At 43.5% G+C, this 21,364-nt stretch overlaps 1 protein-coding gene and 1 non-coding gene across 6 annotated transcripts in view; both read right to left on the reverse strand.

The window, feature by feature from the left end:
• RBM39 (RNA binding motif protein 39) overlaps positions 1-10,597 on the reverse strand; it is a 30,352-nt gene extending 19,755 nt beyond the window's left edge. For 2 of the 5 annotated variants that reach the window (XM_088064431.1, XM_005532204.3), the window contains exons 1-4: positions 10,264-10,592; positions 7,088-7,150; positions 5,182-5,231; positions 2,106-2,300 (exon numbers count right to left, since the gene is read on the reverse strand). In XM_088064431.1, coding sequence (XP_087920557.1) covers positions 2,106-2,300; positions 5,182-5,231; positions 7,088-7,138 — 296 coding nt within the window. In that variant the 5' untranslated portion in view covers positions 7,139-7,150; positions 10,264-10,592. Of the gene's footprint in view, positions 1-2,105; positions 2,301-5,181; positions 5,232-7,087; positions 7,151-10,263 lie in introns of all 5 variants that reach the window. The other 3 variants (XR_001332112.2, XR_001332113.2, XM_014260766.2) reach the window with 3 other exon arrangements.
• Positions 10,598-12,083: 1,486 nt separating this feature from the next.
• TRNAE-UUC (transfer RNA glutamic acid (anticodon UUC)) lies at positions 12,084-12,155 on the reverse strand. Its single transcript has one exon. It is a non-coding gene; the product is annotated as a tRNA-Glu (tRNA).
• Positions 12,156-21,364: the final 9,209 nt, after the last annotated feature.

Genomic DNA, 21,364 nt, shown 5'->3' on the forward strand with positions numbered 1-21,364 from the left:
AGTTTTCAGGTTCTCTGTAGCACTCTTCTCCTTTTTCTTCAGAATTACCTATACTAAACTTTCTTCTCACCATTGCTGAGAAATACATGCACAAAGGAGGGGGGATTGCTGAGATGCCTCCTAATTGCTCCCAACAGCAAAACCATCTTAGTTTACAGGTATCAGCTTGAAAATGAGCCTTCATAAAGCTCATGAGAACGATCACAAGGAGGAGGAAAAGTAAAAGACAAAACAGAAGCCATAAAGCAATTTGATCTAGATATTGCAGTCAGGTACAACCCAGCAGTAACACCAAGCCAGAACCACTGCCAACAGCCTCACATGGAGAAATTTCAGAAATAAATTCTCCAGCCAGAAAGAGTACTCTTGCAGTCAGTGCCACAAGAGCAAAAAAGACCCCTTGCAACTACTTACCTTTCTGGCAAAACTCTCAATGCATTAAAACAGACATTATTGCAGTAATACCAATACTTTCAACCTCTACTTGCAGAAATCATTTTGGAAGACCAAAACACTGGAACTCCCTAATTTCTCCAGGTGAAAAGCCTTCTCACCCAGTGACAACAACAAAAAAAAACAAAACAAAGAATAGAACCCTCCAACACAGCTGGAGGAACACAGCAACTTGAAAATTCAAAATGAGACAAAGGACGTCCTCTCCACACAACACTGTACTGGAGGGAAGGAGACCATCAGGCTCCATATACAGAAGGCTGAAGTTTTTGATCAAGGTCCTCTGTACCTTGAACAACAAGAGCAGCACTGGCATAACCCAAACAGTTTCTGTCATCTTACAGGCACCAAAGAGTTGTAGGAAAACAACTCTGCACTCCTGAAATTTTTAGAGCTGAAGTCCAGAGCAGTGTACAGAGGCTCTGATAGTCAAGACAAAAGAAAAGCAGGGCTGATATATTATGATCCCCACATACACAGGACTGATGACGCACAGGATACCACTGCACCTGAGAGGACCCAGGATCTGCAGTAGATTTTCATTACGAATATGCAAACATCCACGTGACTTAGCACAAAGTGAGATCCTGAGACCTTAGGAATTTTTGTTTGTAGTCCAAGAGTACAAAACGCCCCAAGAAAAACATTCATGTGCACAAAATTGCACAAGCCTACAATTTATCAGAAGGTAAACACTGTCTGCTCAAACATCTCAAGAGACTTCTCTATCATGGATGGCATTACGTGTCATGATTAAAAAAAAAAAATACATCCTTTTCAAATGCCTTCTTTTTACATGATCCTGCATTCCAAGACTTAACAACGGTTGAGATGAGACCCAGACAATAGCAGAGACAAAGAGAAGCCTCAGGTAATCAATGACAGTCAAGCATACAGCCCAGTTCTCACTGTGTTTCTGCAGAAAGAGGCAATGGGAAGCAAAAGGGAAAGCCATAGTACAAACCTTCAGAAATAACTGATGAAAAAACATCTTTTGAGAATTGATTTACAAATGCCTGGAACTATGTATTGCTGAAGTTTCATCAAGCTAAATATCTGAGAGAAACACAAGAATTCTTGTCAGCCTCTAAACAAGTCTAAGAAAAAAGCAGGGCAAATACGCAATACATGGGCATTGCTAAGACACGACCCACTCTGGATGCATAAATATGGAATATGTTTGTGTGAATATCCACTTACGGAGATAATGTTCAAGAACAGCAAGACAGTAAAAATCTTTAGTAACACAAAAATAAACAAAAGGAGGGGGTATGAGCCTATAACCCTATTAACAGACTACTATTAATTTTTTGACAGTTAAACCATCAAGTTCATGTACTTAAGATAGTTGGGACATGGAGAGAATTTGGTTGTTATATCTATTTTCTGATAAACTTTGTTTTCCAGTCATCTGTACACATTCTTTCATTTGTTTCGCCATCTCTGTGTCTGGCTAAGAATGAAAACTAGAAGAGGAATGTAACTGTCCTCCTCTTTTTCTCTCTATATTTATTGACATTCTTCAAACTTAACCTCTCACCTTCTTTTATATGATAATTATTGACCAATTTAGAAAGCAGAGCGTTAAACTTTAACCTTCCCACACTGTAACACTGAAGCAGCACAAATCCAACTCTGAACAAATAACCTACTAGGGACTTCTATAGCGGCCTCTGAATCTGCGATCTCTACTCCTAGACCGGCTGCGTCTGCGTTCTTTGCTTCTGCTCCGTTTCCTTTCCCGGCTTCTGCTCTTTTTCCGTTCCCGATCTCGGCTCCGTTTGCGTTCCTTACTTCTACTCCTCTTTCTGTCATGACTTCGACTTCGGCTCTTGCTCTTTTTTCTCCTGACAAAGAAAAGAGCAACTTCAGTTACACACCTGCAGTTCAGTGTTATTAACCCCACATTTCAGTTCCTCTGATGACACATACACTGACAGGAAAAGTTTCCACCTGTTGCTATTTATACTTTTGTTAAATGGGTGGCTAAGTGTGTCAGCAATCTTCTATCATGAGCCACATGAAGTCTGCAACAGCCCATTTTTATTTTACATTTTTTAATTGCTTGAGAATGCTTTCAGAAGAGTAAAAGGACTAAAAACCCACTTCCTGTGTCAGACCTAGTACATAGCAGTTGCAGTACTTATGTGGCATTCAAACATGCTTTAAACACAGCTTCATGATTTTAAGAATAAATTATACAGCAAAGTAAACCAAAAGGCAACAAAAATAGAAAGGAAGAGGTAAGTCTAGGGGAAAGGAAGGTTATTTCCTCTTAATACTCCCTGCCAATAGTCTTTACATACTGCTTAAGACTTTTACTTCCTACTTGCTACTGCCACTCATAAGCCACTTGTTTTTTTATGTCTGTTGCTGTTACAGGGTTGGAGCAAACTGCAGATTTTTGTAACTTTATCAATTTACTTAGAAAATTGAATCTTCTAAAACCTGAATGCCAATTATACCACATATGTGAAAAATAGTGAGCAACTCTTCCATTACTGCATTTGGATCACAAATCTTTTCCTCCATCTCAGCCTCAGAGAGGCTTACAGCCTCCTAGTTTCTAAAATACATCTGTATATATACATAAGACATGCTAAACAGATGTTCAAGCCATTACTTAAGACAGCAAAATAATCAAGTTTGCTGCTAAACTTTTTAAATTCGAAATACCCTTTTCATTGACTTTTTCCTCTTCCTCCTTTTGGGTCTTCTGATTGCATACATCATATTTTCTCAACATGATCACTCATACTCTTAAATTTTAAAGGGCACGTAGATTACAAAAAGTTCATCCCTGTGGCTTTCTATTACCATGTATGAACTAAGGCTTCTAGTTAGTTTCAATTTCTGAAGTAAAAAAGTCTCTCACCTGCCACATCTAACTGAGCCTAATTACTAACAGCTTTTGCTTTCCAATCTCCACCTAGGAAGACCCATTCAATCTATCTTGTACTACTATCTTAGTATTTATCTCTGAAGACAAACATTGTGCATTTTCATTTTAAACACCAGAATATTTCTTTTTTTTTTTTCTTATCTGCCATAGTCCACTAGTTTCTTTAATATTTTTGTACAGACAGAGAAGCTGCTGCATCAAAACCTGATATCCAGAAGCTTCACAATTTCTGATAGTTCTCTATTTCTGGGTGGTGTCATCAGCATTACTTAACCACACTTCCTGCAGTAGCGCAGCTTGTGATGGTTAGGCACACACTGTCCCTCTCCTCTAGGATCTGTAATTTAACAACATCTCCCCAAGATAAAACCCTAAAACATTCACTATTAGAATAGCTGAGAAACACTCCCTGGAGCTCACTATACTGGCCAGTACCAGTAACTCTTCATCAATGACAGCAGCTATTCCCTATCCAAAAGAGGGAACCTCCTTTGCAGCAAGGTCCCAGCAGTCCAGATCCATACTCCACCTTCAAATCCCTATTGAACTGGACCTACAGTACTGACGTCTAGTAAAAACGCAGATCCTTAGTTCTTCCAATTAATAAAATGGACATTTAAGTATGATTTGACAATTACTGAAAGCTGCACATTGTTATTTTTTTTTTTAATTGCTGATGTTCACTGTGGATTCTCCTGACAGTTTGAATCATATTTCAGTATCTGCCCAACTCAAGTAGATTAAAAAAATACCATTTGGACACAATTTGATAGTTTTAAAGCTAAGCAAGAAGCAATGCAAACCCTTCATACACCTTTTTCTTTAGCAACAGAGTACACTGTTACACATCACAAAGTAGTTCTTTAAAAATTATGGGGGAAAAGAACTGTATCAAAATTAACTTCTAGAGCTTAGAAATACTGATAGCAGCTGCTTTTGACAGGGTTTTAGAGGTCACAGTACTTAGCATGAAAATTACTTTCACAGTATTATTTAGAACGCAAGTAAAAGCTATAATCAATTTTAGATAATTTGATTCCAACCCTCCTAAATCAGACCTTGGATTGGGATTTATAATCTCCCAAATATTAATAGACCTGAGAAAAAATTTTCTTTGGAGTCCTTCAGCATGTCATCTGTATGATTTCAGAAGGTGACAACAGCATACATGCTGACTTCAGTGTATTTCTGTAATACACAACTAACTTGTCACTGTTTAGTAAACTATCAACTTTGTAATTGTTCTTTTTACATCAATCACCTCGTCACCAAATCATGCTTCCAAGATAAGGAACTTATTTTACACACTTAAAGACTTTTTGGATATCAGAAAGTTTTAACACCCTGGGATTATGTTTGCTGAACAAAGTGGGCTTGTACTCTTCTTTTTTAAAAAACTTAAAAATCTGGAAGTTTTCAAAGGGCAGGGATGCAGAGAATAGAACAAGACGATTCAACACCCTAAACCTTTCCAAGAAAGCACTTGTGTCTTTAGCTGCTTTCAATTGCTCCATATCACAATTCTACAATAATTTTTAGAATGCAAAATCCATTGCACAGTTAAAGTAACAAAAATAATTAAAATATGCTGAACATACCACATCTGTATTTTTACCTGATGCTATGTGAACGATTCTGCAATTTTGATTACATCAGTTGCACAGCGTATTAACTATATTTGTAAGCAAAAAAGAATTTCAAAATTGCTGCAACTGCAAATACCTATTATTTTCAAATTATTTCTTTAAACACTACTGACATGGATTCACAAGTTCACAAAAATCAGCAGTCTCTGCCCAAATGTAGAGAACTGAGAAAATACTTACTTCTTGCTGCGTTCTTCATGGCCATTGGCACTGCTCAATTTGTTCTCATCCTAAGCAGGGTTGATAGAAGAACATCGTGAGGACGAAGTGGAAATATTTCAAGTGGTCAAAGGGTAATGGGAATAGGAATAAGAAAATAAAAAACAAAAATTTTAATACTAAATTACTTGCTTACAGTTTAATGTGGAAAGCTTTAGAAAATTTAGATAGGCATGTTTAACCACTTTGCTGCTTAAATTTAAGTCATACAATTACAAAATACAAGACTTACATCATTTAAAAGTGTGTATTAAATTGTAGATACTTCCTTACATGGTTTAGAGAGCAAGTTATCCTGTAGAATTCAGCACTCAAGTGGCTAAATGTTATTTCTATAAAATTTAATAGTAAGTCTGAGGTTTTTGCAAGCCCCTCTGATTAGTACCAAGGCTATATCTCTGCCTAAGCCCCATGGCTACACTAGCAGCCAGCCACTATGGATTTCCTGTGACCGATGCCATTCCCGAGATCTTCACTCATTTTCGTTGGAGGGTTGTAAGAGCTTGATGTCACCTCTGTCACACATCTCGCCCTGAAGCAAACAGGGATTCACACTGCTTTAGTAACGTCGACTCCCAAGAAAGCCATCAATAATCCACCAGTCCAGCCTAAACATTCCCTATTTCCATACCTGTTTACATGGAAAATATCCATGTTAAGCCAGGACACAAGAATTTTAACACAACAGTTCACAAATTTCTCTTCAAGATGTAAACATAACTGCTAAATATTACATAAACTAAATATACCACTTAAAACTTACAAATGCTCATCCAAAATTCATGACATGGTTGTAATAAACACTGCAGAACAGACTAACAATAGCTGCTATATAACTTATATACTGGCTTTACAGTTTAATCACATTGGTTACATCAAAAGTACAATTCCTACACAACTTAAACTTATTTACATTTCTTTCAAAATCAGTGCTAAAGCATGCAGTCTGTTAACACTTCACCACCACCTGGTGGAAAACAAAAAAGACAGTATTCATTTGCTGCTGGTTTAAGTGAAAGACATCACTAAGCTAATTGATAAAAATTTCACAGAAAAATTGGTATATCCTAATTAAATAACTAGGACAGAAGAATACAAGAGCTTATTTTAGAATGACACCGCAGACTGTGATACTGTCTTTTACTTGCTAAGAACATTCTATTCAGGGATCCAAGAATTTCTGTAAATTCGTTCACTCAGCAATTGATTTTCATCTGCCCTGTTGAAAGATTAACCGCATGCAGCCTTCTGCATTAAAAGCAAGTCCCACTCTTCTCGCACTGAGCAGATTGTTCATATATTTACTTGCCATGGGACTGATGAAAAGGTTATTCTTGGAACCCTGCTGTCTTCCCAAACCACTGCATTCACCTTGTTGCTATACCAAACTAGACTTCACAATTTTAGAGGAAAGGTTTTAGGATTTTGGTTTCTGGGGTTTGTTATGGTTTTGTTTTGGTCTTGTTTAGATGGTTTCTGGGTGGATTTCTTTTGTTTTGTTTTGATTTTGTTTGGTGTTTTTTTTTTAACCTAGGGGACCACGGTACAGCGATACGTCACTCAATTACTACCTTATGATTGACAGTTCACACTGGAATCAAAGGTGAATTCATGGGAGTAGAGGTGAGATATCGTTAGGCAAGTCTACAAAGAGAGATAGATGGGCATTTATTCATCACGCTGAAGTGAAACTACTGCACAATATAATTACATTAACAGTATATATTAACTTGAAAGTTACATGTAATGTATGTCCAATAAGATAAATCATGAGGGCTCCAGGGATGTTAGTTTACAGTTCAGCAGTAGTTTCATGAATAATGCTAAATTAAGGTAAACAGGACCTCACTGGCATATTTTTTCTCACCTTCTTGTAAGGAGCTTCAAGCATTGCTTCAATATCAATATCATCAGCCATTTTTCAGGACACCTGAAAGAAGAAGCAAATTCCACCTTGGAACTGGAGTTGGAAAACACCCTTGCACTTTATATTCCAAAAGCTTTTGTTTAAGAGGTCATCACTGCATTGGCTGAAATTCACAAAACAGTGCTTTGGTAGACATTTCCAATAAAAACTGGAATAAAGGTTTGCCCAGTGAGATGATAATGAATATGTGCAAAGTAATTACAGCTGCAAACAACAAAATGTGATTGAACACCATTAGCCAGAGGAAACCCCAGAGGTATTCCACCAATTTCTTTCAAAACAAAGAGCACAGCATATTTATGACACAGAAACACACCTCTAGTGGCCATCTTGAGAAGTGCTAGAACTTCACCAAAGGACAACGAACAATCAGGCAAACTTGTTCACGACTCCTAGCCTTTACCAGCATCATTTACCAATCTCAGCCTGTAGATACCATAGTGCTTTAAGAAATGCAGCCGTCCTGCATAACACGGGTCACAGGAAAACAGCTATGATTCCAGCACTAAGAGCTACTGAAGCATACATAAAGTGCATCCAGTCTGGAATTTCAAGTCTCAAAACAAAAAGATCCACCACACCAGGTAACACTTGACACTACAGACATTTGGGGTTTAGCTGCTTCTCTTATTTTCCAATTTCAACCCCTTAATATAATTTTATGTTCACTATACTCTGAATCACTTTGAAACTTGATTTCCTCTCTATATGCAGGTATGCTATTAAGCACCTCTCAAGATTCTTGGCATTAAACTTAGATATCCAACTTCCTCAAATCTCTTAGTGGAAGTTTGTCTTTTTCTTTCTCAAGCTCAAGAATGGCCAGTCCTCTAGATCCAAGTCTGACAGCTCAACATTGAAGACTGGCATGTGCATAAGATGGATTTTTAACTGTACAAGCTAGTTCTTGCACCTTGTCTACATGTTGTTCTAGTGTTGCACAACTGTGCTGTCCCAAACCTTGGGCAGAATAATGAAAATGCTCCAGCATGTCAGGATCCTTCACATAGGTCATTTATAATGTAACTGAGAATGCTTCACCAGGGCTGCAGCACATCTGACCCTGGCTCAGGGATATATTCTAGAATAAAACACCATCCTCAAGCACGATCACAGCACTGTAAGTTCACACTCAATTACTTAACTGAGGCACATTGACCTCATTTTTGAATTACTACCTGTTGGGCTATAGTGCTATCGCTTACAGATATGACAGTTCTTCATTTAATGGCTTTATTTTACCTTTCACCACAGTATTTATATTCAGCTTTTCAAGCCATCAACATACATGCACGTGATTTAATTCACCGCTGTTCTACCAGTATGTAGTATAAATAGTACATCAGTAATGATTAAGGGCCATGAAAAAGGCAAATCCAGAATTCTAAAAAAAAATTCCCACCAGAGACAACTGCCACCAAAACTACATTTTCAGATGTGTAATTTAGCCAATATATCCAGCTACACTTGGGGAGGAATTCTTCATCCTGAAGAGGGGTGGCCATAATTGAGACCATCAAACCCTGAATGGCATAAAAAAGTGCCGAGGGGATGACTATTACTGCATTCACCCAAATAATGAATGAATGAACTATCATCTAGTGGATTCAAAACAATCGCCTTATTCACAAAGCATTTAGCCATTGAATTCACTGTTGCAGGGCACTGTGGATCCTAACAAAGAAAAAGAAGCACATGCAATGTTAAAAAAAAAAACAACCAAAAACCACATAAAAGTTCAAAGAAAAAGGTTTTCATTAAACAAAGGCATGCCTCGTGACCCTGAACCACAACAAACTGACAACTAAGCGCACACAGAGAGAACTGTCAATGTGTGACTGCACTGTTCATTCTTTTTGTGGCATTTACTGCTGGCCACTATGAGTGACAATCTCCTGAGCTGCACAGACCTTTGGGCTCACCACAGCAATCTGTACCCTTTGTACTCATTACAAAACAATTCCACTGGGACAATACCAATACTCCGATAGAGTATCTTCCCTCTGTATCTATCACAGCCGTGTTATCAGCCCTGCAATGCATACATGTAATGCATATAACGATGCTAGATATAAAGTTGAATGTATTTTTCAAAAAAAACACAAATGAAAGCTCGTAATAATTTTAAATTATTAAAAAGTCTCTGACAGATTTTCAAGTATCTTTCATTAAACACCGACACTCCAAATACTTCTCTTAATAGCCTTTCAGCTTTATCAAAAAAGCTGTGTATAACTAACTTGTTTGTAGAGGGGGGAAAAAATAACAAAACCACCCAAACAAGCAAGCAAAAAACAACAACAAAACAAAAAAGGAATGAACTACACTTGAAATTGTGGAGCTACAGAAAACGTAAAGGGACAGAAAATTTACTGCAACTGAGCTAGTCACTGTTTTGAAAGAAAACACTCTCTTTGTGCTGTACTATGTTACATAAAAGGAATTTAAGAGTTCCGTTCTCAAAATTATTTGGTTTAGAAATCCAGTGAATGACAATTCGACATGTTTTGCACGTAGTGTCCAAGAAAAGCATCAGGAAACTTTAGAGGGAGCCGCCTCTCAGCAGGACCCATACGTCTGCGGGCAGGTCCCCAGCCAGAATTCCCACACGCTCCTGATACGATCAAGCGGAGCGAATTCGGTTTCCCAAAAACAGTGACGCCCAGCGCTGCCTGCTCCGCCGTGGCTGCCCTCCCACCTTGCTCTTTCCAAAGGCCTCCACTCCCCGCTCGCCCGTGGGCCACCTCCGCCCTATATCCCAGCGCGAACAGCCCCGCAGCCGCTCCCGCCCGGTCGCTCTGCACAGCGCCATCGCGTGAAGGGCGGGGGGGGGGGGGAGGGGGGGGTGCTGGAGCGGGGGGAGCCGGGGCGGGGCAGCGCCATGCGGGGGGCAGTCGGGCCTGCCCGCGACGTGGCCATGGGAACAGCCGAACCGCACAGGGCCGGGCCGCAAGGTTCGCCGGGCGCTCTGGCTCCGGTGAGGCGCAGAGCGGGCCGGCGGGTAGGGCCGAGGCGGCCATGGCGGCAGGACGGGTGCAGACGCCCAGGCCGCAGAACCCGGCGGACCAGGCTGCCGCTCGCCCGGCGGCGGGGCCTGGGGCCCACCCCGCAGTTACCTGCGCCGTGGGCAGCGCGATCCTTGCTAGGGCCCCGAGGTCCGGCAGCGGCGGCTCTGGCGTCACTACACTGGCGGTGGGGAATGAACCCAAGGGCTCAAGCACCTTCTCCAGGCGTCTGAATCTTAAATAGACGGCGGCGCTTAGGCAGCCCCAGGGAACGGGCGGTGAGGGGTGGGGCGGCCGTGAGTCGGTCCCGGTGCCGGTCTGGCCCCCTCTATGGCTCCACGGCTGCTCCCGAAATGGCGCCCAGCCGCTCGCGGCTCCGCGCACGGCACGGGGGTGACGAGCGCACCGCGCAGGGGCTCTCGCGAGACGCACGGCCAAACAAGCCCCTGCACGCCCGGGCTCGCCGCCTCTCGCGAGATATTGCGCCCGGAAGCAGTGGCTCAAATGCTCGCGAGATTTGGGTAGACAGGTGGCCTTGTCACGCGCCTTTGCGGTCTCGCGAGGGCTTGCACGCCCGCCTGACGCCTGGCGGGAGGGGCCGAGGGGCGGGGGGAGTGAGCTGAGGCTCCCGCTATGGTGGGGCTGCGGCTGCGTTCAGGGCCCAGGCCGACCGCCACAGTGGTACTGCGGTGCGAGTGCCTAGAGGCTTGTGGGACTCCGGTGCGTTCGCAGCGTCTGTTCCTTCCCTGGCTCTGGAAGAGCCATGTTCCAATATGAAAATGAAATAAATTGTTGCTGGGGAATTTTAGTTTGTTGTTGCTGTTGTTGTTGTTCTACAAATCTGAAACAATGTAAAAAGAAAGTCTAAACAAACTTTGCTTTCTGAAATGATAAGTTTTCTGAAAATCCCAGGCTACACTCTAATTTAATGTCATTTCTAACGAAGTTCCTGAAATGTTGATGGCAGAAAATGATCCTGGGGCCCTTGCCAGAGTGCCCAAGTCTTTCAAAGGTTAAGTGGTACAACTAGCAGAGTTTGGAACATTTGGAGAAAATTATCTGCTTAAAAAAAAAGAATTACTATAATGGTTTTTTTCCCAACCTAATAATTTTTGTACAGTTTGGTAGTAAACAAACAGACTCATTTAGTCACAGACAAAATGAGGTTTATTGTATTTGTTCCTATGTGCTGCTCTGGCTGCCTGTCCCTTGCCCCTCAGCTTCCAGTCAGCCACCAGGTCTGGTCTAACCACCTTCATGTTCCTGGTTCCCTCACCATGTGATTGTGACTGAAGTATGTGCATAGGCTCATGTTGGTGGATTTACCTAAAGGTTTTCTCTGTCATCGCCTGCGGAGCCAGGCTCTGGAAGGAGTACACAGACATCTGTTTTTTTGTCTACTCCACTAACACACCCCATGCCTTTGGCTGGTGCCCAAGGCAGTGTGGGAGAAAGGATGCACCCCCACGCTTACATTACTCACAGTGAGGGTGAAGGTGGCTAATGAGGGGTCTGCAGTAGCAAACAGCTGCACAAGCTGCGTTGCCATACCCGGTGTAATGCCCTGGCCTGTCGGCTGTCGACGTTCAGCTCCGCAGGACTGTTAGTGTGGTCAGTATGCGCTTGGCTGGATTTACCTCTGGAGCTGAGGGGAAGCTCTCAGTAACACACTTCCTAAACGAAGTTTTCTGTTTTGTGGGATGGCTCGATCCGGAGGAGAGACTGGCCCTGCAGCGCTGGAGAATAATGCCGACTTACTGCTGGTCTTCCTTCCTCTAAACCTGGCTCTGTACGCACGCCACGTTCGTTCGCATAAAGCGCCAGGGTTGAGGGCAGGAATTTGTTACCCGCGCTGCGAGGGGTAGGAGGGATCGCGCAGAATTAACAACCAAGGGAAGTAGGTGAACTAAATATAAAGAAAAAACTAGTACTTCCCACACCGGGAGTCGAACCCGGGCCGCCTGGGTGAAAACCAGGAATCCTAACCGCTAGACCATGTGGGACTACTTGGGAGGAACTTTTCCTGTGCCAGCTGCTTCCTTCTTGCCTTCCTTCTTGTATGGCGTTTTACCCGTCCTGCTTGCTTTCTTCACCGCCTGCCCGCGCTGCGCGTTGACCCGCTGCCCACCTTTCACTGCTGACTGATGTCTGCCCGCACCGTTGGATCAGGGATCAGGGATCAGGGATCAGGGAGTGGGGTGAGGCGTGCAGGGCTGCTCCCTCAGCTGAAAGATGAGGCTGGAGGTTTACAAAACTGGAGAAGTAGGTAATGACAAATGGGAAGATGAACAAATTAAGTCTGGCCTAAAAAGGCACAGAAACTTGGTAACAGCCACCGATGTGCTCCAAAACAAATTTGAGCAAACACAAAAGCAGGTAGAACAACCAGTACTGCACTACCCAGTTTTGACTGAGAACAACCTTATCAGACACTGGTACAAGGCAGGCAGGTAACAGGTGGCACACTGCAGTAGCTGGCTGCGTATGTACAGGAAGGACTAACTATTGAGCACGTGGAGGAGTAATGCTGGATGTTGAAGAAACTTCAGTCAATATGCCTGAATCATTTTAATCTTTGAAGATGTAACACTTTCCCTATATGTGGAAATTACACCTAAATAGACAAAGGAGAGAATTAGTACAATTGTAGTGAATGGAGTGTAAAATCAGTGGTGGTGAGAGTGATGTATTTAGGAGGTCAGAATGACTACCAAGGCAGAAAACATCATTATGGAAAATGATTCTCCAATTACCCCCACAATGAGTGAGTAAATGTCACATCAGCATATTATGTGGTTGCTACATTTAGATACCACAAAGGCTTGATTTTTGGAGCAGCTGGTTGGAGAACATAAAAGAAGCATCTGGATTTAATGCTCACTTGTGTGAGGGGCTGTTAGAACAGTAATGCATAGCAGTGAATATAATGTATTCAATCTGGTGACATTGAAGGAACAAAATCAACACAGAAATTCCTTCCTCAAGAGGTTATGAAGAAATGAATAAACCAAAAGGATAACATGGTTGTAAGAAGCATGCAGATTCTAAAATTACTCAGAGGAGTTATATCACCCCAAATAAAAAGCTATGGCTACAAAGCACCATAAAAAAAGGCTGTGGAAATATTAAAGATAAAATACCCTTCACAATGTAAAGGTGGTGTACACCATGTCCATACGCCAGCAGAGAAAATCCTGAAAGGTTAGAAACTATCAAATTAATCTGGCAGTAACTACGCAAGGTAGATTTGAGCAGATTCTGTTTTCTCGCATGGATCCCAACCGCAGCCCACTGACCTGCATGAGGTTGCTAAAGACATGAGCAAGGACTGGCTGACAGACAGAGGACCCAGCTTTTTTGGCATGCAATGATCTTAGTCCGTCTCTGATGTGAGGGGGGCATTTGTTCCCCAAGGACTTGCCACCGCTGGTGGAGAGATTTGAGCTTCCTCCATGTATCAACCTGCCTGTCCTCAGCTTCTCTTCTAGTTTTAGTACTGGATGAATTTCTTTCTCCTTCCAGAAGGCCTGGTGAGATGTCAATATGAGCAGCAGTGCCAGGATCTACACCCCTCCACTTTTGCTTGCTTAGGAATTGTTTGTGAGGGAAGGGTGAAGGTTTTCCTTTGTCAACCATCCCTGAAGATCAGGACCTGTGAGAGGCAGAACTTTGGCTTCATTTCAATTGGCCGTGCTCATGCTGTTATCTCATCTGCCTGTGAAGCTGTTCTCAGGGCCCCAAGAGCACTAACATGCGCTTAGGCCAGCCTCACTGCGGGAGCTCAGGACCTCTGGACAGCAAACCAACATGATTTTGCAGAAGTAATTTATTGTTTACATTACACACTTATTTATACATTCTAAAACTACTGTTCACGCAATCACACATCCTTTCATTGGCTCCCCTATCCTGTCCATGCACTCTGCACGCACTCCTCAAGGCACAGGATTGGTTACAGTCCAGGTGTTCAACCGCCCTCTGTTATCTGGCTCTTGTGGTCCTGTTTTCTTGTTTTCCAGCTTCTTCTTTCTTAATTTTTGAATAGCTTATGTCTCAGCAATCTTGAAAAGTTCCAGAGGGTCTGATAATAAACTCTAAATACGGTTTGGCTGGAGCACATTGTGGTCCAAGCTGTTCAGATGCATTACTACACCTCACTTAGGGCTTGCAACCTAGCCCTGCCCAGGAGCCCCAGCTCATGTTAACCCTGGACCTTCAGTCCCCATCTGAGTTGTGTCGAGGTATGATTGTCTCCAGTGCTCTCACCAATGTGCCTATGGCCATGGCCATGGCCATGGCCATGGCCAGCCCTGACTCTCTCTGACCCAGACCTGCGGCCTGCTTGCCTGACCTAGCCTTGTTACTACAGACCTGACATGCACTGGGTGTGTCCCTGGTCACCATCACTGGCCCCATGCTGATTCCAACCTGCAGACTGACTTTCCAGGTTGACCTCAGACCTGCCTCATCCCTATGAGCTGCTCAACAGTCTGGGCTGCCCATGAAACAGCCTCACCATGGTGGGGCTGACCACGTCCTCCTGCCGATGTGCTATTCTGGGTGACTACCTGTGGGTAGCATGCGGTGCTCCCCTGAGACACTGCTCTGGTGTAATTCCAAATGTTTTCTCTCTCCTCCATCAGAAGCTGTTCACAGTAAGCAGCCTCAGAGGTACATGGACAGAGATGCACAAGTTGGAGCTGTCAGCATCCAGCCTGAGTGCACAGCACTCAAAATACAAGAACCTGTTTGTTGAGTTGATCTGCTTAGATCTCCAAGATGTTTGAAAACTAGCAAAGAACAGCATTCAAAGGGCTTTGCCTAAAGTTGAATATTTGCATGCTGAGAGGAACCCAGCTTGCCTGACACCGTTATTGCAGCACGGGGACATTAAGCATTGCAATGCTGGCAATAACAGGTTCGGAAACTTCACTTCCCCTTGCAGTTACGTGGTAGAGCAAAGAATTTTCTGCTGCTCCCAATGAGTTCAGCAGGAACATGTCTGGTCCTCAAACCTTTGACATTGACCTTGACTATTAGAAAGGATAACAGATAATGAGTTATAACCCACTTCTAGTGCTCGCTATAGGATTTCTGTTTTCAGTATGTATTAGTCAGCAGGTGGTGCGCAGGCAGAGCTCAAGACAATATCGGAAAACAAAAGAGATTGAATTTTAAAAAAATGAATCTGTTTTATTTTATTGAACGGATACAGTAAGAAATAACAACATGCCAAAATTTCAATTGAGGACACCTATAAACAACAAAATGGAAGATTTTTTTTGTGTTAGTTAAGAACAACAGGAATAAAGGGATAAAGCTGAGAAAACAGGCAAAACACTGTGGTGGGATTTCAGATAGATGTCTGAATGGCCACCCCAGAGACAACAAGGCCAGAAAGAAATACCCCCAGAAATACCTCTGCACTGGTCAGAACTGGTGAAAGTGATCTCAAAAATCCCCATCTTTCTTTATGTCTTGAGACTGTGGTGTAGCAGCATGGAAAATGGATGGTGATTGCTGCTACCACTCCGAAAACATCTCCTGAGGAAGCTGCTCAGGTAGGCACAGACAGTCACTGAATCCACACTCACACACACCACAGATAGGTCAGCAAAGAAAGATGGGAAGGGTCTTCTATATAGAATTCCAGCGAAGTTTATTGCAAACTCACACCGAAGGGATCCAGTGACAAAAGACCGGGATGCACTCCAGTGTCTCAGGTTAAGTATGGGGTCAGGAGCCGATGGTCTGGGGACTCAGGGGCAGCACAAGGGCAGGGCAAAGGACAGTGACCTATAGATACTGAGGTAGATTAACCTAGTGTTGCAGAGCACCATGGGGTAGCCTTTTGTCTCACCCTGAGCACCAAGGCTTTCTCGAAGCCTGTGGTAGATTCTCCCAGGGCATCCCCCCACAGAAGTTTCCCTAATAGGCTCAAAGGCCTCCACAACTCCCCTGTTTTATGTTACTAAAAAGGCTTCTCCAATGGACTTATGCAGATGCTTAACTAAACAGGAAAACATAAGTAGACAATAAAAACAATGATTCCAACCCACAAAATCCCTTTAACAAAAGATGAAACCCATCCTGTCAACCCCCATTGTCCAAAAAGTTTGTTGATCCAGTCTGGGTTCTTTTCCACTTTTAAGTCCTTTATTTGCTCCCTCAGCTTCTGGATGTTTGCATGGATAGATTCTGAACGTGAAGAAAGCTTGAAACAGCACATTCCTTCAAAATCCTGCCAGCCATGTCCATGGGCAAGTAGTAAAAAGTCTATTGCAGCTCCGTTTTGTAGAGACGCGTGCCTGGTAGTTTCAGCGTCACTAAGCAGGTCACTGAGTGCAGTGGAGGTGGCATTGGCCTGCTAACTAAGCCAACACCCCAGGTGAGAAAGCTCACTGAGAGCCTAAGCTGCAGCCCCCCAAGGTAAAAACAATGAGACCGTGATTCTCTTTATTCCAGTTAGTAACTTGGCTATCGCAATTTTCATGAAATTCAGTATATGATCTCTTTTGGCATGCCAATTTCCCTTTTTGATTCCAACTTGGAAGCAAAGTAATGTTTGGGGTGAGGGTATTAAGCTGGCCAAAGCTACAAGGACCCCCTTGGAGCCGTGAGGGGATCCTGGCCAATTCCCAGTCCCCACAGATGAGAAATACCCCATGGGGCAGCACTTTGGGATGGAGTGAGGACAAAGAAAGTGTATGACTGGTATAATTGCACCAATTTGGAGGATTATAAATTTTGTTAATTGGTGTTACATCTTTTCTATGGGTGGACCTAATAAGGTCAAAGTGGGTTGTTTGTCAAAAAGTCTATAATAAAACTACACACAATATACAGCTTTGGAGGGCCCCAACAAATCCAATTCCTGGGGTTCTTCTGGTGCTTGCAGCAGAATTTTGGTCCACTCATCTCAACTGTCTACTGGATTGGGTTTCTTACCTGAATACGGGTATTCATTTGCTGCTACAGGAATCCCTACCAGGCACATCGACAGCAGGCTGCCTAGGTTGCCCATGGACATGCATAGATTGTCTTCTTGTAAAGTCTTGGCCAGTGTGACTCAGATGTTCTGATGGGGATGAGGGATGATCCATGTACCAGCAGATGAAAAGGTGAGGAGCATCAAAAATCTTATATGGAACAGCTGGAGGTCCCTTGCCACTGAAGACATGGCAGGAGACTTAGGGACAATGAGTTCATCTGAGAGTTAAAAAAAAATGGTTTTTTAGACTTGTATAACTTTAACATATTTTTTCATCCCATTCCCTCAATTTATACCAAGTAGAAGGGGTGTGGAAAGAAAGACAAAATAACAATGTAACAAACAAAAAGGAGGTAACAGTATAATAATTAAAAGAAGGGTAACAGTGCAACACAATCTGTGAGTAAAACCTAATGGAGAGTCTCATAATTCTAATAGATGGAGCAGCAGAGGGTCATCTTCTTTGTTGACGAATATCTGTGTTTACTTTTCTTTCTTCTCCTTCACGGCACTCAAGCCTGGTCTCCTTGCTCTTTTTCGGGTTCTGGAGAAGTGTCTCTGGGTGCTGCATTTGGCGGTTGATGTATGGCTTGCTATTTCTGCCTGGAATCCACCTTGGGCTAGATCCTGTAGACATGAAAGCATACCCTCTCCCCCAGGTTATTAATGGAAAGGGGCCCATTATTTGCTTCGACTCTGGGTCCTTGATCAGCATAGGCAGCTTCTGTGTGATCTGAGCTCTGCTAATGAGAAGTGTCTGACTGTGGGGGGATTTGGCTCCACAAATGAATTATTAAGAAAATTGATTACGTAAAGGGCCTTACATAATCTTTCTATACTCGATAATGTTTCAACCTCCCCATGCTGCTGATCAAGGAGTCTCTTGAGGGTGCGGTGACCCCTCTCTAAAATAGATTGTCTCGTTGGGGAGTGGGGTATATGCCAGTGGTGTGTTTCATCCCTGTCCTGGTTTAGGGCAAATTTGGGAGAAAACCTCCTAATGGAGTCCCTCCAGAAAGCAAATTTAAGTGGCCCCTCCCCCAACTGGTTTTGGAAAAGATTTCCTTGGAGAAAAGTGAAAACAAACTGTTTATTTAACAGAAGTTGAATAATATTAAACAATAAAACCTCTTGCTGTTCAAAGAGATGGCAAATTCAGAAAAAGTCCTTTTCCTGGGGTATAGCTCGGCTTGCTCAGTCTTGTATCAGTCCCTCCAGCGCTGGAAAGTGCCAAGGCCCAGGCCTTGGTGGGCCACAAACGTGAGCTCCCGGTGTTTTTCTGTTTTCAGTCCAGAGCAGGTTTGAACAGATCCAAGAAAAAAGAAAAAAAAAAAAACAACAAAACAACAAAAAAACAGTCTGGGGAACTTCTCTGCCTCAGCTAGCTAAAAACTAACTAAAAGCAACAAAGAGCTCTGTCCTGCTGTCCGTCCGTGCTGCAGACTACACAGTCGAGAGAAGCATGCAGGGGAGTGAGTGTCATTTCTGCAAACAAATTGTGTGCTTTTCCTTCCCTCCCACTTTGCTCTTGCAGCCAGTCTTAAAGGTGCAGAACTTAATATGTAGCGTAAACAGAACAGTTGGGGTACAAGCATCATAAAGTCACCCCAGGACAACCCCGCATTGGTTTAAGAACTGTATGAATTTTTTGGGAGGCATAAGTAGGACCATTATCCATTTTTATAGCTTGGAGAATGCCAAGGGTGGAAAACACTAGGAGAAAATGTTTGATAACATATTTCACCTTTTCTCCTGCATGGGCCGATGTGAATACAGCTCCAGAGAATGTATCTATAGACATGTGGATATATTTAAGTCTCCCAAAGGGAGCATAATGGGTAATGTCTGTTTGCCACTGTTTTAAACTCTTGAGGCCCCAGGGATTAACCCTGGTCCCCATAGATGGAATAGCATACTCCTAGCAATTGGGGCAGGAGCCCACAGTTGCTCTCGCCTGCTCCCCTGTGATTTTACACAAACAAACAAGGGCTGGCACATTCTGGTTGAAAAACTGGTGGCTCAACTTTGCCTGATAGAAGATGTCTGGCAGGGTGGTCTGTACTGCCATGGCCAAAGTACCAGTTGTCCAGTTACCCTCTGTAATTGGTCTTTGGGGATTGGTGTGTGACCTCACGTACATAATGTGGTATGGTTGCTCTTGGTGGGAGAGGAGATAAACTAACTTTGAGAGCAAGCTATATATATTTGGATTTGACACCTCTTTTAACAAAGAATGTTCTGCTCTTTCAGCTATCCCAGCAACATAGGCTGAATCTGTAACCAGATTTAAGGGTTGTTTGAACTTCTCAAAGACTCTGATGATCACTGCTAATTCTGCAATTTGTGGGAATCCCTGAACAATCTGGACATTGGACTCCCACTCCTGAGTGTCAGGATTTTTCCAAGTCATAACAGACTTGTGGGGTTCTCCAGAGCCATCAGTAAAAACAGTCACTGCCTTTAAAGGAGTTTGGCTCTTTAATGATTTTGGGACCAAATTAAAACATGCATTAAATAATTTTAATGTTTTGGTAGGTGGATAGAGATTTGACCTGGGTAGCTGTCAAGAGTGAACTGGAGTTGTTCATAGGTCTGGAGCCTGTTGGTAGGCCTCGGAGAGTTGGAGCTCCTTTTCATAGTAGGTGTTGTCGTATGTTGCAGTCCGCAACCTCAGGATCTCGTCCAGGGAAGCCGCAGGATTCTGGGGACCAGCATCAAACACCAACCGAGATGGGCTCCCGTTCATGAAACCATTTATTCAGCATGGGAACAAAGTCAGGTTCAGAACAAAGAGCCCTGAACAGAGGCACAGCAGGGGTTTTTGAGGGACAGAACTCTTAAGGGTTTCCACCTTTGAGGGTGGAGTTCAGGGTCAGGGACCAGTAGAAGCACACCAAGGGAGAACCCCCCAGGGACTCAAACCCAATCAGAACTCCTGGGCCACCCTTCACAAGGGGTTTGGGGTGGGACAATGTAACTCTTTGTCTCCCCTGAGGCTGCTGCCACAGTCATAGATGATCTCTCAGTGCCTCAACTCTGCAAGATGGCTTGGCATTTGGTGTCATAGCACGGGGCAGCCCTGCACTTGGCCAGAAGTTTCACTGGTGCCGCTGGTAAGACAGATGATGCTGGACCTGCTGGTGAGATTGGAACTGGGGACAGTGTTTAAAACATTCCTTAAAACATTCCTTACAGTCTACGCATGCAGCAAAGGGACAACCAGTGGAGGAGTGTCTTTGCAAAATGTCTTTATCACATTCCTCCTTGAGGCGGCCCAGTTCACTGCACTTAAAGCATCTCATGTTTTGTTTATTCTGTGCTATGAAGGCTTCAGCTACTCCTCTACTGACTTTAGAACAGCCCTGGGGATATATTGTGCCTGCTCTTGTGGCTTATCGAAATCACCATCTCCACTTAATTGCTCTAAAGTCAAAAGAGGCTGTCCATCCTCACTTTTGCAATTATTTAACAATGCTTTTAGTTGTTTATTCCAAATTGATTCCCACAGGAGAAACTCCGTGGGGCAGAGGAGGAGAGACATAACATGCCACAGGCCATGTGGCACGAGGACATGAGCTAAGAAAGTTACTTGTAAAAGGTTTTAAAAATGTAGTGATCTCCTCCCATAATCTTTACGTGCTTTACATAATTCCTTTAATTCCCACTTTGCGTTCCCTCCTCCTTTAAATATAACTGGGGCTGCTATGATTTGTAACTTTCTAGCTATATCCCAATCACCTTCCTGAACTGCTTGTTTTTGTACCTCTGCCCAGTGATCTCCAGAATCATTATCTGAATCTGAGGAATCACTGCCTTCCTCCAGAGAGGAGGGAAATGTGCTGGCTTGGGCACGAGAGCTCTGGCTGGCAGGCACTGCCCAGTGCTTGGGGTCTGCAGTATCCAAGACGGATACGCTCCAGTCCCGGTCAGCTTCACAGGGAGGGACCAGATCGGAGGAGGTGGGGGCTGTGCAAGGGAGGGGCCCAACATGGGGGCAGTGGTAAACACAGGGGTGGAGCCCGATGGAGGGGCAGGAGAGGGGAAGGGAGGAGGAGGATCAGAGGCGTCATTTTGGGTGGCTGAGGTGGGAAATTTTGCGCCAGGTCACAGGTCATTCAAAATGGTGGACCTGCCCACGAAGCTGGCGCCATTTTGAACAATAGAACTGAATGGGGGAACTGGGCGCATGGGCATAGGAAAGAGGGTTAGGTTGGAGCCCAG

This window comes from Pseudopodoces humilis, chromosome 19 (assembly GCF_049639895.1).
Source record: "Pseudopodoces humilis isolate 2021_Gansu_Grassland_sample_001 chromosome 19, ASM4963989v1, whole genome shotgun sequence".
NCBI classification, from domain to species: Eukaryota; Metazoa; Chordata; class Aves; order Passeriformes; family Paridae; genus Pseudopodoces; species Pseudopodoces humilis.